The 14,034-nt window shown below is 35.9% G+C and overlaps 1 protein-coding gene across 1 annotated transcript; it reads right to left on the bottom strand.

Moving 5' to 3' along the window:
• Positions 1–3,917: 3,917 nt before the first annotated feature.
• Positions 3,918–13,964, bottom strand: LOC128982738 (uroporphyrinogen-III synthase-like). The gene is made up of 3 exons (XM_054401677.1): positions 13,695–13,964; positions 4,481–4,599; positions 3,918–4,050 (listed from the first exon to the last, which is right to left on the bottom strand). Coding segments are annotated over exons 1-3 (390 nt in total). The 3' UTR covers positions 3,918–4,049.
• Between the last annotated feature and the right edge of the window lie 70 nt (positions 13,965–14,034).

Below are 14,034 nucleotides of genomic sequence, written 5' to 3'. Positions count from 1 at the left end.
TTATTTAATCATTGGCTAAAGTAAGCTTAAGAAATAGTGTCCTAGATTTTAAAAGATTTAACTTTGTAGGTTGGTAGTGGTCTAGATAACAAATTCAAGTAGTGATGTGACGAGTCGGGTACTTTCCTGACTCGAGTGACTCGACTCGCCAACTGCCGTGAACTCGAGTTACGAGTCGAGTCAGACTCAACTCGAGACGTTCCGAGTTCGTGTGAGTTCGGCATTCTCCGTACGAGTTCGTTAGTTTTGCGAGTCGGCCGACTCGGTACCGGCCAATAGCGTGTCAGCTTTACGAGTCGACTCGACTCGACTCGAGACGTTCCGAGTTCGTGTGAGTTCGGCATTCTCCGTACGAGTTCGTTAGTTTTGCGAGTCGGCCGACTCGGTACCGGCCAATAGCGTGTCAGCTTTACGAGTCGACTCGACTCGACTCGTTCCGAGTTCGTGTGAGTTCGGCATTCTCCGTACGAGTTCGTTAGTTTTGCGAGTCGGCCGACTCGGTACCGGCCAATAGCGTGTCAGCTTTACGAGTCGACTCGACTCGACTCGAGACGTTCCGAGTTCGTGTGAGTTCGGCATTCTCCGTACGAGTTCGTTAGTTTTGCGAGTCGGCCGACTCGGTACCGGCCAATAGCGTTGAATCTATGCGAGTTGACTCGTAAAGCTGTGACGCTATTGGCCGAAAGCGAGTGCGAGTAAACTCGAGTCAACTCGTTACGTCCCGAGTTCGTTAAGGTTCGGCTTTCTCCGTATGAGTTCGGTTTCTTGACTCGGCTTTTGCGAGTCGGACTCGTAACGTTACGAGTTCGTGTAGCTTCGGCAATCTCCGTACGAGTTCGTAAAAGAACTCGAGTTGGAATTGAGTTGACTCGAGTTGACTCGACTCGGGTCTTGACTCGAGTCAACTCGACTCGCCAACTCAACTCGTCACATCACTAAATTCAAGTTGTGTCAGTTAAGTTCAGTGGAAATGATGGTCTATTAAATGTGGTTGCTGTAGAAATTGTAAGTAGATTTTAATATTGTGTAATAATAAGATTTAAGAGATTTATTGTATATAGCATTTGTAGAAATCATTTTTGGAAAAATATGTAAAGTAAAGAATAGTTTTCAAACCAATTGTAATGCATTTTACAAGAAAAGAAAACAAGTAAAGTTCATACAGACCTGTAGAGTTTTGTTCGTGAGAAGCACATTGTCACAAAGTGTTGTAAGGATCTTAAATCCATTTTTAATTATTAGAATTTGTAGAGAATAGTTTTTATCGGATTTGTGTGATGTTTTCAGACAGATATCAACCACTTCTTGTTTCTTGGTACTACCACTTCTTGGTCCAGTAGCTTCTTTGTACCACTTCTATTTGCATGGTAACTGCTAGTTCCAGTTCTGACCATTAAACCCAGTGTCTGATTAAAGTAAGACCTTTCCAGTATTTTATTATTTAGTACAATATTTGGAAGTAATAAGAGCGTATTTGATTTTATTTGGAAAGTGTATTTTGTGAAATTTGAGAACCATAAAATATATATGTCTTTGGCCTACTTAGTCTTTTAATTCGTCTCTCTTCTACTACCAGCTTAAATTAGATTCATCCTAAATTAAAGTATACTACCTAATTGACTACATGGTAGGGGGTATAGTATCTTAATTTTGAAACTTTTTATTGCATGACTTTGAGTTTCAGCTGTTACTGTTCCAAACATGGGGTAAAATTTGTTAAGTGATTAATGTTTCTGATCTCTGAAATAAATGATATTGATTTTCAGAAACCTTTGTTGCTCTGTACGTCTTTATAAGGTGTAGTAATTAAAGATATTGCAACTGATTAAATATTTCTAAAACGTAAAGTTAAAATAAAGTTAACTCTTAAAAATTGGTTTTATAATAAAAAAATTATGGTTCTTCAGGCATTGAGATGTAAAACACAACACTACATTTTTGCAGAAACTTACAAAAATATAACTAATAGGCTACTAATTACCCATCATTGATATACCAAGATTAAATTGTATTCATCGTTAATTGTTCATCTTTTGTTGTTGTCGACAGTAACATGTTCTGCAGTGGTCGTTGCGAACCTCAAAACCTAGATTTCCCGCGATTACCTGACCATCTAGCCGTGCTGCGACTTAGGCCCGCTTATACTTGCTCTACGACCATTTCTACATAGGCACAAGCTCCCAAGCCCAGCTTTTGATCAGCGTACTTAAGTTAGGCGCGCCTAACACTGGGCGCGTTTTAGCTGAACTCGAGTTTCCAAACCCCCTCTAAATGAATAAAACCAGATGAAAAAAACACACATCCTAAATTAATTTTTTACATAGCTAAGCCTGTTGATAAAAACATTATTATCTGATAGCCAAATAAAACAAATCTAGTAGATTCAAAATTTGACGTAATTTTTCACATGGGTAATAGGCAATAATAACTTCCCGTTTGGAAAGATCCCTACTATCTTAAAACACAATGTAGAATATTTACACTCAATTAGAAATCCTTCAAAATAATTGTACTTTAGTTAGTTAGAGTCACTCAGAAAGAGGTCCCACTTAATTTTCCTTGTCCTTCTGCAAACCTTACTTTTTGCAATACATATTTCACTTAGCTGTCAAGTATACTTACTTGCAAGGCTTCCCGGGGAACAACATATAGACCATTATAGTTCTACACCATAATTATTTCCTCTATTATTTCGACCATACCTCTCTTTCAATGACACTGTGATTCACATGCAAAATTCCCCTAAATTAAGTCGCAACTATCAACGAGACTGATAAAAAACAGCATACAACCTAAGCAATGGAAAACTTTGTACAAATGTTTTCCATCCAAAAAGACCACCTGCAAAAACCCTCCGAATCTTCGGTACAATTTCCACGTCCGAAAAGTTAATATCTGTTGACTGGCAAAGGACTTCAATCACGGTTGAAGGACCCCCAGAAGCTAATCGCTGAACACAAACTTTACTTGGTGGGAACGTCAATTGTCCTTACAACATTTATGAATACTATGAAGAGACTATTATCCTTATAGGGGTGGTTACAGGCTAGAATGGATGAAGTAAAAGACATCTCTGGTCTTATATTTGAACTAGCTTGTGTTGCTGCAATGGGGGGATGGAGACCTTAATTTACGACGGACAACCCTTGTATGTCTACTCCAAGAGGATATCTCTATGTCCAATCCCAAGGAGAATGAATGGCATGGGCCTCAAGTGCAAACAAAGAGTGTTCAGTACAAGATACATTGCACTGAGAAACTTTTAGTGGTGGGATCGGGATGCAAATCCAGTGGCCATGTTTTGGCAGATGATTAATTGACCAACTTTTTATTATTCTAAGCCAATGTTAATTTTATTTGGATAAGATAAAAGTTATTGAATATTTTTATTTTCTTAGCAATACAAGGCAATAACTCTAACCACAATGGTAAGCATGAGCAGATTAATTAATAAGCAGTGAAGATTCTTCAAGCCAGGCAACAAGTTTTAAATTTTAAGACTAGTTTCATTAAGTGCATTCAAAGCAAAATAGCTATTTCTGTCTATTAAGAGTGTAAAGAATGACATTGCCGCACACCGCTCGAAGCTTCATACGGCCATCCTTTTTGAGAGTGGCAAGACTTTTGGGCTCGTAATATACACAAGATTTTTCCTACCACCAGAATTAACTTATCATAACACACAGATTCACTTTTTAGTTGTATATAAATTGTCAATTAGGTTATGTTATTTGCTTACTGGATGTTAGTGTTTTATAGAGATGTCAACAGTGAAATCAGCTGATTTAGCTAGCGGGATTGAATAAAGCGAAATTTAGATATTTTGCATACCGTACTGTTTCAGGTGTTAAAATGTCATAATTTCCATGCAGTAGTAGGACAATTTATTTCTGTTATCATATCAAATAGCTTTTTCAAATATCAAATAGCTCTACCTGTTACTAGAGGCATTGTCTCAATTCTGTAAATAAATGGGCAGATCAATCAACAATGGGCAGAGAAATAAATGCTTACAATTTTCTGCTATACCATAAGTTCTTTTACATATATCTGAAAAAAATTAACATTTTGAAACTGCAGCTAAATAATGTCAGCTTGTTTGCCAAAATGGAAAATAATCATGGTTTCACTTAAGGATAAAAAAGTTATTCTATAAGCACTCTGTGAAACTCTACAACATAGTCAATGGTATTAATAGTCCCCATTTCAGAATAAAGTATTAAAGTAAAGTATTTAATGATTAGGCTAATAACACAGTTAAATAAACAGAAACATTTTACCAACTGATAACTGGTCAATATTGGTTACACACTTTTTAATTCAAATCTATAATAGCAAAATACCATTTAATCTTAAGTTGTTGTTAATTTGGTTGCTCATACTGACCATTATTTGAACGTTCTTAATGTTCAACTAATGCATTTAATGTGGTACTAATGTTTAGTTGAACTTAAAAGTTCAACTAAAATGAAAAACTTACTATGAACTGCTGGCAATAGCAGCTGCCAAGCACTCGGGTGTTGGTTTAGCAGCCGAAGCAGACACTTTTATTCCGTAAGATTCAATAGCTGCCCCTGTTGTGGGTCCAATAGATATCCACTGAAAAAATGGCATCATGATTATTTTCCTACAGTTACCTGGCAAAGTGAGCCTCCTTGCACTGATTATAGCACGCAAAGTAGCTAATTGCTGCATTTGGCATTTACTTACTTTTGCCGCACTCCAGTATTCCAACCAAACAACACAAAACAATGAGCTTTTATAAAACACTTAATATGTGTACGCTTGAAAATAAGTTGAAAACACCTAAAGATACTACAACTACAATACAGTGGTGCAGTGTTTCCCATTTCGTTCTACGCCAGGATTTAACATAACCTAAAAACGTGTTGTATATTGTTTGAAAGTCTAATTAATTATTTATATGCTTTATAGTAACTGTAGGAGAAATTTAATGTGTTACGTGAGTGAAAAGTGCCTTTGCTGCACTTGAGAAACGTTTCTCTTGTGTGCAGCAAAGTGTGTCACTTTGCACACTAGTTACACAAATAACTATTTGTGTTACTAAATAATGTGAACCACTATAAGCTCACGTTGCTACTGGCGCTTGCAAGTTAGATTTAATGAGCTAGTTAGCCCCAGTGGGTTAGCATTAGTGTGGCTACCTAGCCACGAAACAGGTACTTACACGAAAGGTTTAATGCCTAACATGAGTTAAAGGACAAAATAGGATTGTTCCAATTTAATCACTGAGCAACCAATGATACCGCAACTCTTGAAACAGTTTCAACTTTTTGATGAATTATACCGGGTGTACATAAAATAAGTAAACAACTTGTACATAAATTTATCACAATCTAAGCGCCCGACCTTGCTGCGGTTGTCATCACTGTGTCGGAAACACCCCAAGTTTTTCCCACAAAGCTGGCACACAGTTGTCAACAATCCAAATAATGTGGTAAAAAATGTTATTTATTGAATTAGTTAAAAATGGTCAATACTATTACAGAAAAGTCTTTTTCTGTTCTGAAGTTTGAAAGAACTTGATCTGCTACCACTGTTCAACGTATTTTTTGGACGTGTTATCATAGAGACCCTCCAAATAGGAAGTCAATCTACGACTGGCATCGGAAGGCCACGGGCTACTTAGGAAAAGGAAAGAGCTCCAGGAGATCAGCAACGTGTAATGATCAGGTTGAGTTAATCCGTGGAACGGTTGTAAACACTTTGAGGATATCAACGCCCAAGGTGGGTATGGAGTGAAAGATGGTGTTATCCACTACACTGGCTGTACGATGTAAGAGACTACCTTGACTACAGTATACTGATTTGTTACAGTAGGAAACATTTAATTTTGTTATGATCGATGAACTAATTATTGTTGCTAATCTATTGCGTTAAGTTGGTAGGTTGGTAGCCCTTGTTGTACAGATCAATCTCGACATAGTTTGTTTTTTTTTTTAAGTGGAGAGCGGAAATAGAGGAGGCCGTTAGAAAATGTAAGTAGGTCTATTGTAAAAAGTTATAATTATAATAATCCGAGCACATCCATTGTAAAATATCATTTATATTAACCAGAAGTATTAAACGTTAAACAGAAGACAACAAAGATTTAGTTTATCTGCAAGACAATCATAATATTTTCAATAACTTGCCAATCATAACCTCTTGCCTCATGTTAAACAATTGTATTTACCTTATTCAGTATTTTAGTTAGTTTAGTATACCAACATGTAACTCAGACAATTTATTTTGTATTTCAGAACGAAGATCCTCCTTTTCTTCCCTGAATATAGAGCGCTTTCCATATGATTGTGTATATGCATGTACAGGTATCTCTAGCCTAAGAATTTATTGTTGTATAATGGATAATCGTTATTATAGGCTGATTAACGAGAATGAAAAATAAATAATTACTTGGTGATTTAATCAGACTCTATTATTTCCACAGATCTTGGCTCTAGTCACTAAAACAAAAACTTGGGCCTAACCTAAATTAAAAATTAGGTAATAGCTTTCAGTATATAATTTGCGCAACTCTGCTTAGTGATAATTAAGAGAGCCGATCATAGAGTCAGTATCAATAGTGGATTATCACTTTAAAAATCAACCCAAGTATGGCTAAGTACAACTTGAACTACTTAAGTAAGGATGAGTTAAGATATGAACTCCTGATAAGAGGAGTAACTATTATGTTTGATAACGTCCAGGCTTTGCGGAAACAATATCGTGAATGTATTAACATCAAACCAGATTTAGCTAATTTGAAAGACAAAATTAATCTTCAAGATGAAATAGATCTTATTGAGATTAAAATAAGTGCTTTGGAACTGTTAATTGAACAGTGTGAGAGTGAGGTTAGCAATCTGTCAGTAGCTAAATTAGATGCAAAATTGAGTCATCTTAAATTAAGAGTGGAAAATGTACATAAATTTCAATTGAATCCTGATCATGAAGCTATTGTTTCCGAGTTTAATAAAAAAATATCTCTGTACGTTACAAAATTTCAGTTGATTAAAAATAAGGTCTCAGAGGGAGACTTGGAACAATTTGAAGAGAGTTTAAATAGATCCATCATTGAAGACGAAGAGGACACTGCGAAGAAGGAAGAGTTAGCGCACAAACAGGGACCAGAGACATTTACCCCGATACATCAAGTTGCCGAGAAACAGGGACCAGGCACGTCTACTCCGGTACACCAAGTTCCCGAAAAACAGGGACCAGGCACATCTACTCCGGTACACCAAGTTCCCCTCCAACCCATGGTTACCAGCCCGGGGAAAGTACCCCTATGCCCCATGAATCTGCAAGTAAACTCATCAGTTCCCGCACTACCTACAAGTCACGATAGTTTTCCTCTTTTTAATAAAATTCCAAACCCGGTAGAGAAATATTTGAGCAAATTTACAGTTTGTGATGGCCTAGAGACCCGGGAGTTATTAAACTACTTGAGGAATTTAAATGAATTGAGAACTCAGACAGCTTTAACTGAACATCACATCTATGAGATTCTGCCTAGTTATTCTTCACCGCCACTACTAAACCATATTTTGGAAGCAAAATCACAACAAAGTAGTTTGGATGACCTACATACTAGAATTTTGAATTGCTTTCTACCGATTTCTTTAAGAGAAAAACTTAAACAAGAGTTGATATTTCGACCACAAAAACTTAACGAACCACTTGCCTTGTATGTTAATGAAATTAAATCAAATCATCAAATCTTAAAGGCTCATTTAACAGAATCTGAATTAGTAGAGTTTATAAAAAATGGAATCAACCCCGAAATAAGAAATCAGCTAATCTTTCAGAAGAACCCCCAAACCTTTAAGGACTTGGACGACATGTGCATTAACTTAAATAATGTAAGTTATAATGATTATGTAAGAAGACACGAACATACTTACCCTAGACACCAGCCCTGCAACATTCGCCCACAATATAATAGAGCACAGAATCAGAGCAGACCTGGTAATGATGTAAACCCAAGACCACATCGTTACAACGAGGAAAGAAAATGCTACAATTGTAACCGACTAGGCCATATCGCTAAAAACTGTTACAGAGGTACGAACTCAAAAAACTAATTAAGTCGGGAGTTATAGTAAAATCCGAAACACCATTATCCAACGACTATACTCCCGAGAAAATTAATAAAACTATCCCTTGTAATCAACCTAAAACGGAGGTACCATCAAATCAGTTTAAAAGAGAATTTCGTAAACTCGTTAAGGACTGGAACAAAGTAAAATTACCCCACCTTACTAAAGTTGACGCAGTGATCAACGAGAGTTTACCTGGTTTACAAATAAAATTTGGTCAGAAAATGCATGCCTTAGCGTTGATTGATACCGGAGCTAATAAAAACTTTTTAAGTAAAAGCTTGTATGACAGATTAAATAAAAGAAGGTTAATAAAACAGCATAGACAGACTATTGATGAATTTAAAATAGTAGCTGCCAATGACACGGAAATTCAAGTTTTAGGTGAATGTAAGGTGAGAATAAAAATTGATAAATATTCATGGTATGAAAACTTTTTGATCATTGAGCAAGATAACTTTGATTTAATTCTGGGGACACCGTTTATAGTGTCAAAGGGCCTAAGCATAAATTTACAACAACAAATATGTTACTTTAACTTCGATCGCAAGAATAAAATCAGATTAACGATGCTAAAAAACCTTGATATTGGGTTAAATAATATTGTAGTAGGTACAACTGATATGTTACGAGAGGTCGAACAGCTGATATCGCAATATCCAGATGTGTTTACAGATAAGATAGGGAAAGCCTTGGATTTGGAAATTGATTTACAGTTAACTGATGACAAGCCTGTAAATATTCGACCATATTATTTATCTCCACCAGCAGTCCAGAAAATGAAGGCAATTATTGAACAATGGTTAAAGGACGATATTATCGAACCGTGTACATCAAATTATTCGAGCCCTGCATTTTTAACGAAATCCGATAGATTAGTAATAAATTATTCAGAACTTAATAAAAAACTGATTCATATGAATTATCCACTGGGTGACTTACAGAACCTTTATCAACATTTAAGAGGAGGAAAATACTTCACAGTAATTGATTTAAATAAAGCTTTCCTTCAATGTCCGATAAGTGAAAGATCAAGAGATGTAACGGCTTTTTCGACTATATTTGGTAAATACAGAATGAAACGAGTATCGTTCGGATTGCAAGTGGGTAGCTCAGTATTAGCCAGTTATTTAGATAAAATATTTCACGATATAAAGTTTGATTACCTTATCAACTTCTGTGATGACATTGTAATTTACAGTCCGGACAAACAATCCCATCTCAGACATATGAAAGAAGTGATAAAACGTTTATCGGCACATCACCTCACTGTAAATGTTAGCAAAGCTAAATTCTTCTGCAACGAGATAAGTTTCCTGGGACAAATCATTAAGAACAACACGGTGTCTATTGATCCCGAGAGAACCAAGAGTATACGAGAATTTCCTTCCCCTAAGAACGTCAGAGAGGTCAAACGTTTTACAGGCATGGTATCCTTCTGGCAAAAGTATATACCCAATTTTGCCCAACTGTGTATCCCGCTCAACGCGCTTAAGAAGAAAAGAGCTAAATTTCAATGGACCGACGAGTGTCAGCGGAACTTCGAGGCGTTAAAAGACCACATAGCAAACCCGCCTGTTCTACAAATAGCCAATTTTGAATTACCTTTCACAGTACAAACTGATGCTTCTCAAAAAGCCGGAGGCGGAGTGCTACTTCAAGAAAATTCTGACGGAAAATTGATGCCCCTAGCCTATTATTCGAAGAAATTCACAGATGCCGAGCAAAAATACAGCATTTACGAAAAAGAAGCGTATAGTGCAATACTATGTATTGAGAAGTGGCATGAATTTTTAGAAATTCAACCCTTTAAATTAGTTACAGATAACCAAGCTCTGAGTTATGTTTTAAACAGTAAGAGAAAATTAGGGCGATTATCTAGGTGGGTTGAAAGACTGTTGAACCTGCGCTTTACAATTGAGTTTTGTCCAGGCAAGGATAATGTTATAGCCGATTGTCTATCGAGGTTGTATGGCGATGATGAGGATGAAGAGAATGGAAGCGAGAAGAATGAAGACGACGGATCTACGAAGAAGGTGAAAGAAAAACAAATTGGACATATACTTGATGAAGCTAAGACAAACGTTGTATATAACAGCCCTAAGCCCCTCAATAGCGCCCGAGTATATAATAAAGGATTTTTAAACTCAGCCCAACAGTTACCACTCGCATTTTCCGACATAATTGAGCACCAACAGGATGACCCAGAGTGTCAAAAAATCATTGCAAGCATTAAAGATAATAAAAACCAGGAATGTTTTTTGCTACATAAAGGAGTATTGTTGTATAACAATGGGAAAAGTAAAGGAAGAATATACTTGCCAATTAAGTTATTCAACATGGTTTTTACGTTTTACCATAACACGTTATTTGGAGGACACATGGGAATCAGTCGAACAAGAGCTAGAGTGAACGAATCATTTTATCATCCTGGCCTCAACGAGTTTATAAAAGATAAGGTGGTGAAATGCAAAGTATGTCAGATGTCGAAAACCAGTCAACGCAAATTTGAAGGTAAATTGATATCAATTCCGATTGAAACGACTATGAACACAGTATTTTGCGATTTATTGGGACCTTTACCACGCAGTAAACAAGGACATCAATATATTTTAATTATGGTGGACGGATTTTCACGCTATGTATGGCTCCATGCGCTGAGAAATTGCACTTCACGGGAGATAATAATGAAATTCAATAATACATTTTCAAACTTTTCGTATCCCCGTATTTTGGTGTCAGACAACGCTAAATATTTTGTATCACAAGAAATGAACAGTTACTTGTTTAGAAATTACATACAGCATCGGCGCATCGCGGCTTATAGGCCATCTGGGAACAAATCTGAACGATACATCAGGGATTTATCGACATTACTGCGTTGTTTTTACCACGATGAACATTGCAATTGGGATGAAGATCTAGGAAATATACAATTATGTCTGAACACAGCCCTGAACTCGAGTACACAAACTACAGCTTTTAAAATGATGTTCTTTCATGAGTGTAACAATGCCTTATCTAATTTATGGTCTATTCAAGATTTTATATCAACCGAAATAACCCCGGAGGATAAGAAGATTAATCTGAAGAAAGCATTAATCAATGTGAAGAAGAATATTTCGGCAAACAGAAGAAGGACAAAATATCAAGAGGAAAATACCCGACATCCATTTAAACTGCACGATCTTGTATTATTACGAACTCATTTTTTAAGTAAGAAGATTAACAAGTTTTCCAAGAAGTTGGCAGTAAAATACAAGGGACCGTATCGCATCATATATTTCGTAACCGATGTGACCGTCTTGGTACAAGATCCCGCAAATACGTCCGACGTCAAGAAGATACACATTATTGACCTGAAGCCTTATAATAGTTAACATAAATTAATATTGGAACAAAAAAAAATAGGCTAACTTATTCAATTTTGATTTAAAAAAAAGTTGCTTGGTTAGGATACATTTCAGAGTTATGTAGCAAGACGAAAGAAAAAAAAATTGTTTGTGGTTATTATTATCGTATCGTTTTGTATTATATTGTTAAATTATGCACGGTTTAGAAATGGTTACTTTACGTCATATCGTCTTTTTACTTGAAGTAAAAAAAATTAGGTTTTGCTTAAAACTAAAATGTGCATGAGGAAACGTAAATATTTAAAATAAATTTGTGAAGTTTGGGTTATTAAGACGTTAAACAAGAGTAAATTAGGTCAAGGACCGTGAAAGTACGCGTGTTTGGTGAATGTAAGTTGTATGTATGGTGTATAAATGTGAGCGAAAGAAATTTGTATGAGAAAGAATGTTTTTCGAATGGAAGTGTTGTAAATATGAACTCGGTGGTATCACACGCACTTGGTTATGGAACACTGGATTCACTGACACACACACTAACACTACGCGCGCAAACTAACTACACTGAATAAAACGGACACTGAACTACACTGGACACTGAACTATGCTGCACGCTAGGACACTCACTGACATAACTGCTCGCATGAGTCATTCCACTACTTGAAAATCACTAAAACCTGTTTGGGAAGTCCTTGACCTCATTACAGAAAGATAAGGGAAATAAATGTAACAAGGGAGTTTTCTAGTGGGTTAACTATACATGGTCAAATTTCCTTGTGCACTAAAAAAAAAATAAAATAAAAATAAAAATAAAGAAAATATTAAAAAAAACACATGCATGACAGTTAAATCTATATTGCTAGCTCTTTACAAAATGTTATATATTTATAAAAAAAAAACTAATATGTAAAAATAGAATCACTTGTTATATGTTATTTATATTTATTGTAAGCTGTTCGAAAACTATAAATTATTTGTTAGCAAGTATTGAAAGTGTTGAGGAGGTATAGAAAATCAAATGTTTCCTTTGGAGGTAAGATATTTATACTGATTTGTTACAGTAGGAAACATTTAATTTTGTTATGATCGATGAACTAATTATTGTTGCTAATCTATTGCGTTAAGTTGGTAGGTTGGTAGCCCTTGTTGTACAGATCAATCTCGACATAGTTTGTTTTTTTTTTAAGTGGAGAGCGGAAATAGAGGAGGCCGTTAGAAAATGTAAGTAGGTCTATTGTAAAAAGTTATAATTATAATAATCCGAGCACATCCATTGTAAAATATCATTTATATTAACCAGAAGTATTAAACGTTAAACAGAAGACAACAAAGATTTAGTTTATCTGCAAGACAATCATAATATTTTCAATAACTTGCCAATCATAACCTCTTGCCTCATGTTAAACAATTGTATTTACCTTATTCAGTATTTTAGTTAGTTTAGTATACCAACATGTAACTCAGACAATTTATTTTGTATTTCAGAACGAAGATCCTCCTTTTCTTCCCTGAATATAGAGCGCTTTCCATATGATTGTGTATATGCATGTACAGGTATCTCTAGCCTAAGAATTTATTGTTGTATAATGGATAATCGTTATTATAGGCTGATTAACGAGAATGAAAAATAAATAATTACTTGGTGATTTAATCAGACTCTATTATTTCCACAGATCTTGGCTCTAGTCACTAAAACAAAAACTTGGGCCTAACCTAAATTAAAAATTAGGTAATAGCTCAGTATAACAGTCTACTGCAGCTCTGGATTGGCCGTGCTGCTGACGACAATCTGCACCTCTTACATTAGACGTCCACGAAGCCCAGACTTAACCCCATGTGATTTTATTCTTGTGGGGTTATGTCAAAGACATAGTTTTTGTACCTCCTTTGCCATTGAATCTCATGGAGATTACGCATCCCAATACTGCTGCAGTCCAATGTGTTGATTAGGCCACTGTTCAAAAGGTTTGGTCGGAATTTGATTTTAGAATAAATGTCTACAAAGCTAACCATAGTTCACATATTGAAAACTTATAGTACATAGAAAAAGCTTGAGGTATTATCTTTCTAATGGTGTATCTTACTCTTCCTAAGTGAGTAAAACTTCGCAGTAATTTTTAAACAAAGTTGTTTACTTCTTTTGTGTACACTCGGTACTTTAATATGCTGAAAACCTTGAAAAATAGTTTGTTTTGTTATGACACAAACACAACGAAAACTATTAAACAATAACACTAAGTACCTTAGTTTTTTCTACATCAACAGCCTCTTTCAGTATGGGGTAGGAAGTGTGGACACCAGACGGACTGAAGTACACTATGTAGTGAGGGATGGATTGTTCCAAGACAGATCTGAGGTTTTCCTCTACTCTCGGATGAGGAACTGTTGTGTAGACCTCCACCAGGTCTGTAGGCACTCCTCCCTTGCTGAGCAGACGATCCATAGTGTCCAGATTCACATTGCCAGAGGGTAGCAGCAGTGGGTAGAGGGATCTCTCTAGGAGCCATGCCATAAGAATGCAATATAAAAACTGGGAAATGCCATAAATACAAAGGAATATTGTTCTCCAAGTTGGCACAGGA

The sequence above is a fragment of the Macrosteles quadrilineatus genome, unplaced genomic scaffold (assembly GCF_028750875.1).
Source record: "Macrosteles quadrilineatus isolate MER2022 unplaced genomic scaffold, UCM_ALF_1.0 Scaffold_1155__1_contigs__length_14033, whole genome shotgun sequence".
NCBI classification, from domain to species: Eukaryota; Metazoa; Arthropoda; class Insecta; order Hemiptera; family Cicadellidae; genus Macrosteles; species Macrosteles quadrilineatus.
The sequence above is the reverse complement of the archived record's forward strand: the minus strand, read 5'-3'. Positions and strand labels throughout refer to the sequence as shown.

Excerpts from the sequence above, each read along its gene's own strand:
- LOC128982738 (XM_054401677.1), bottom strand. The coding sequence starts at position 13,964 with ATGGCATGGCTCCTAGAGAGATCCCTCTACCCACTGCTGCTACCCTCT. Across the intron at positions 4,600-13,694 it reads TTGATGTAGAAAAAACTAAG|TGGATATCTATTGGACCCAC; the intron begins GTACTTAGTGTT and ends CCATTTTTTCAG.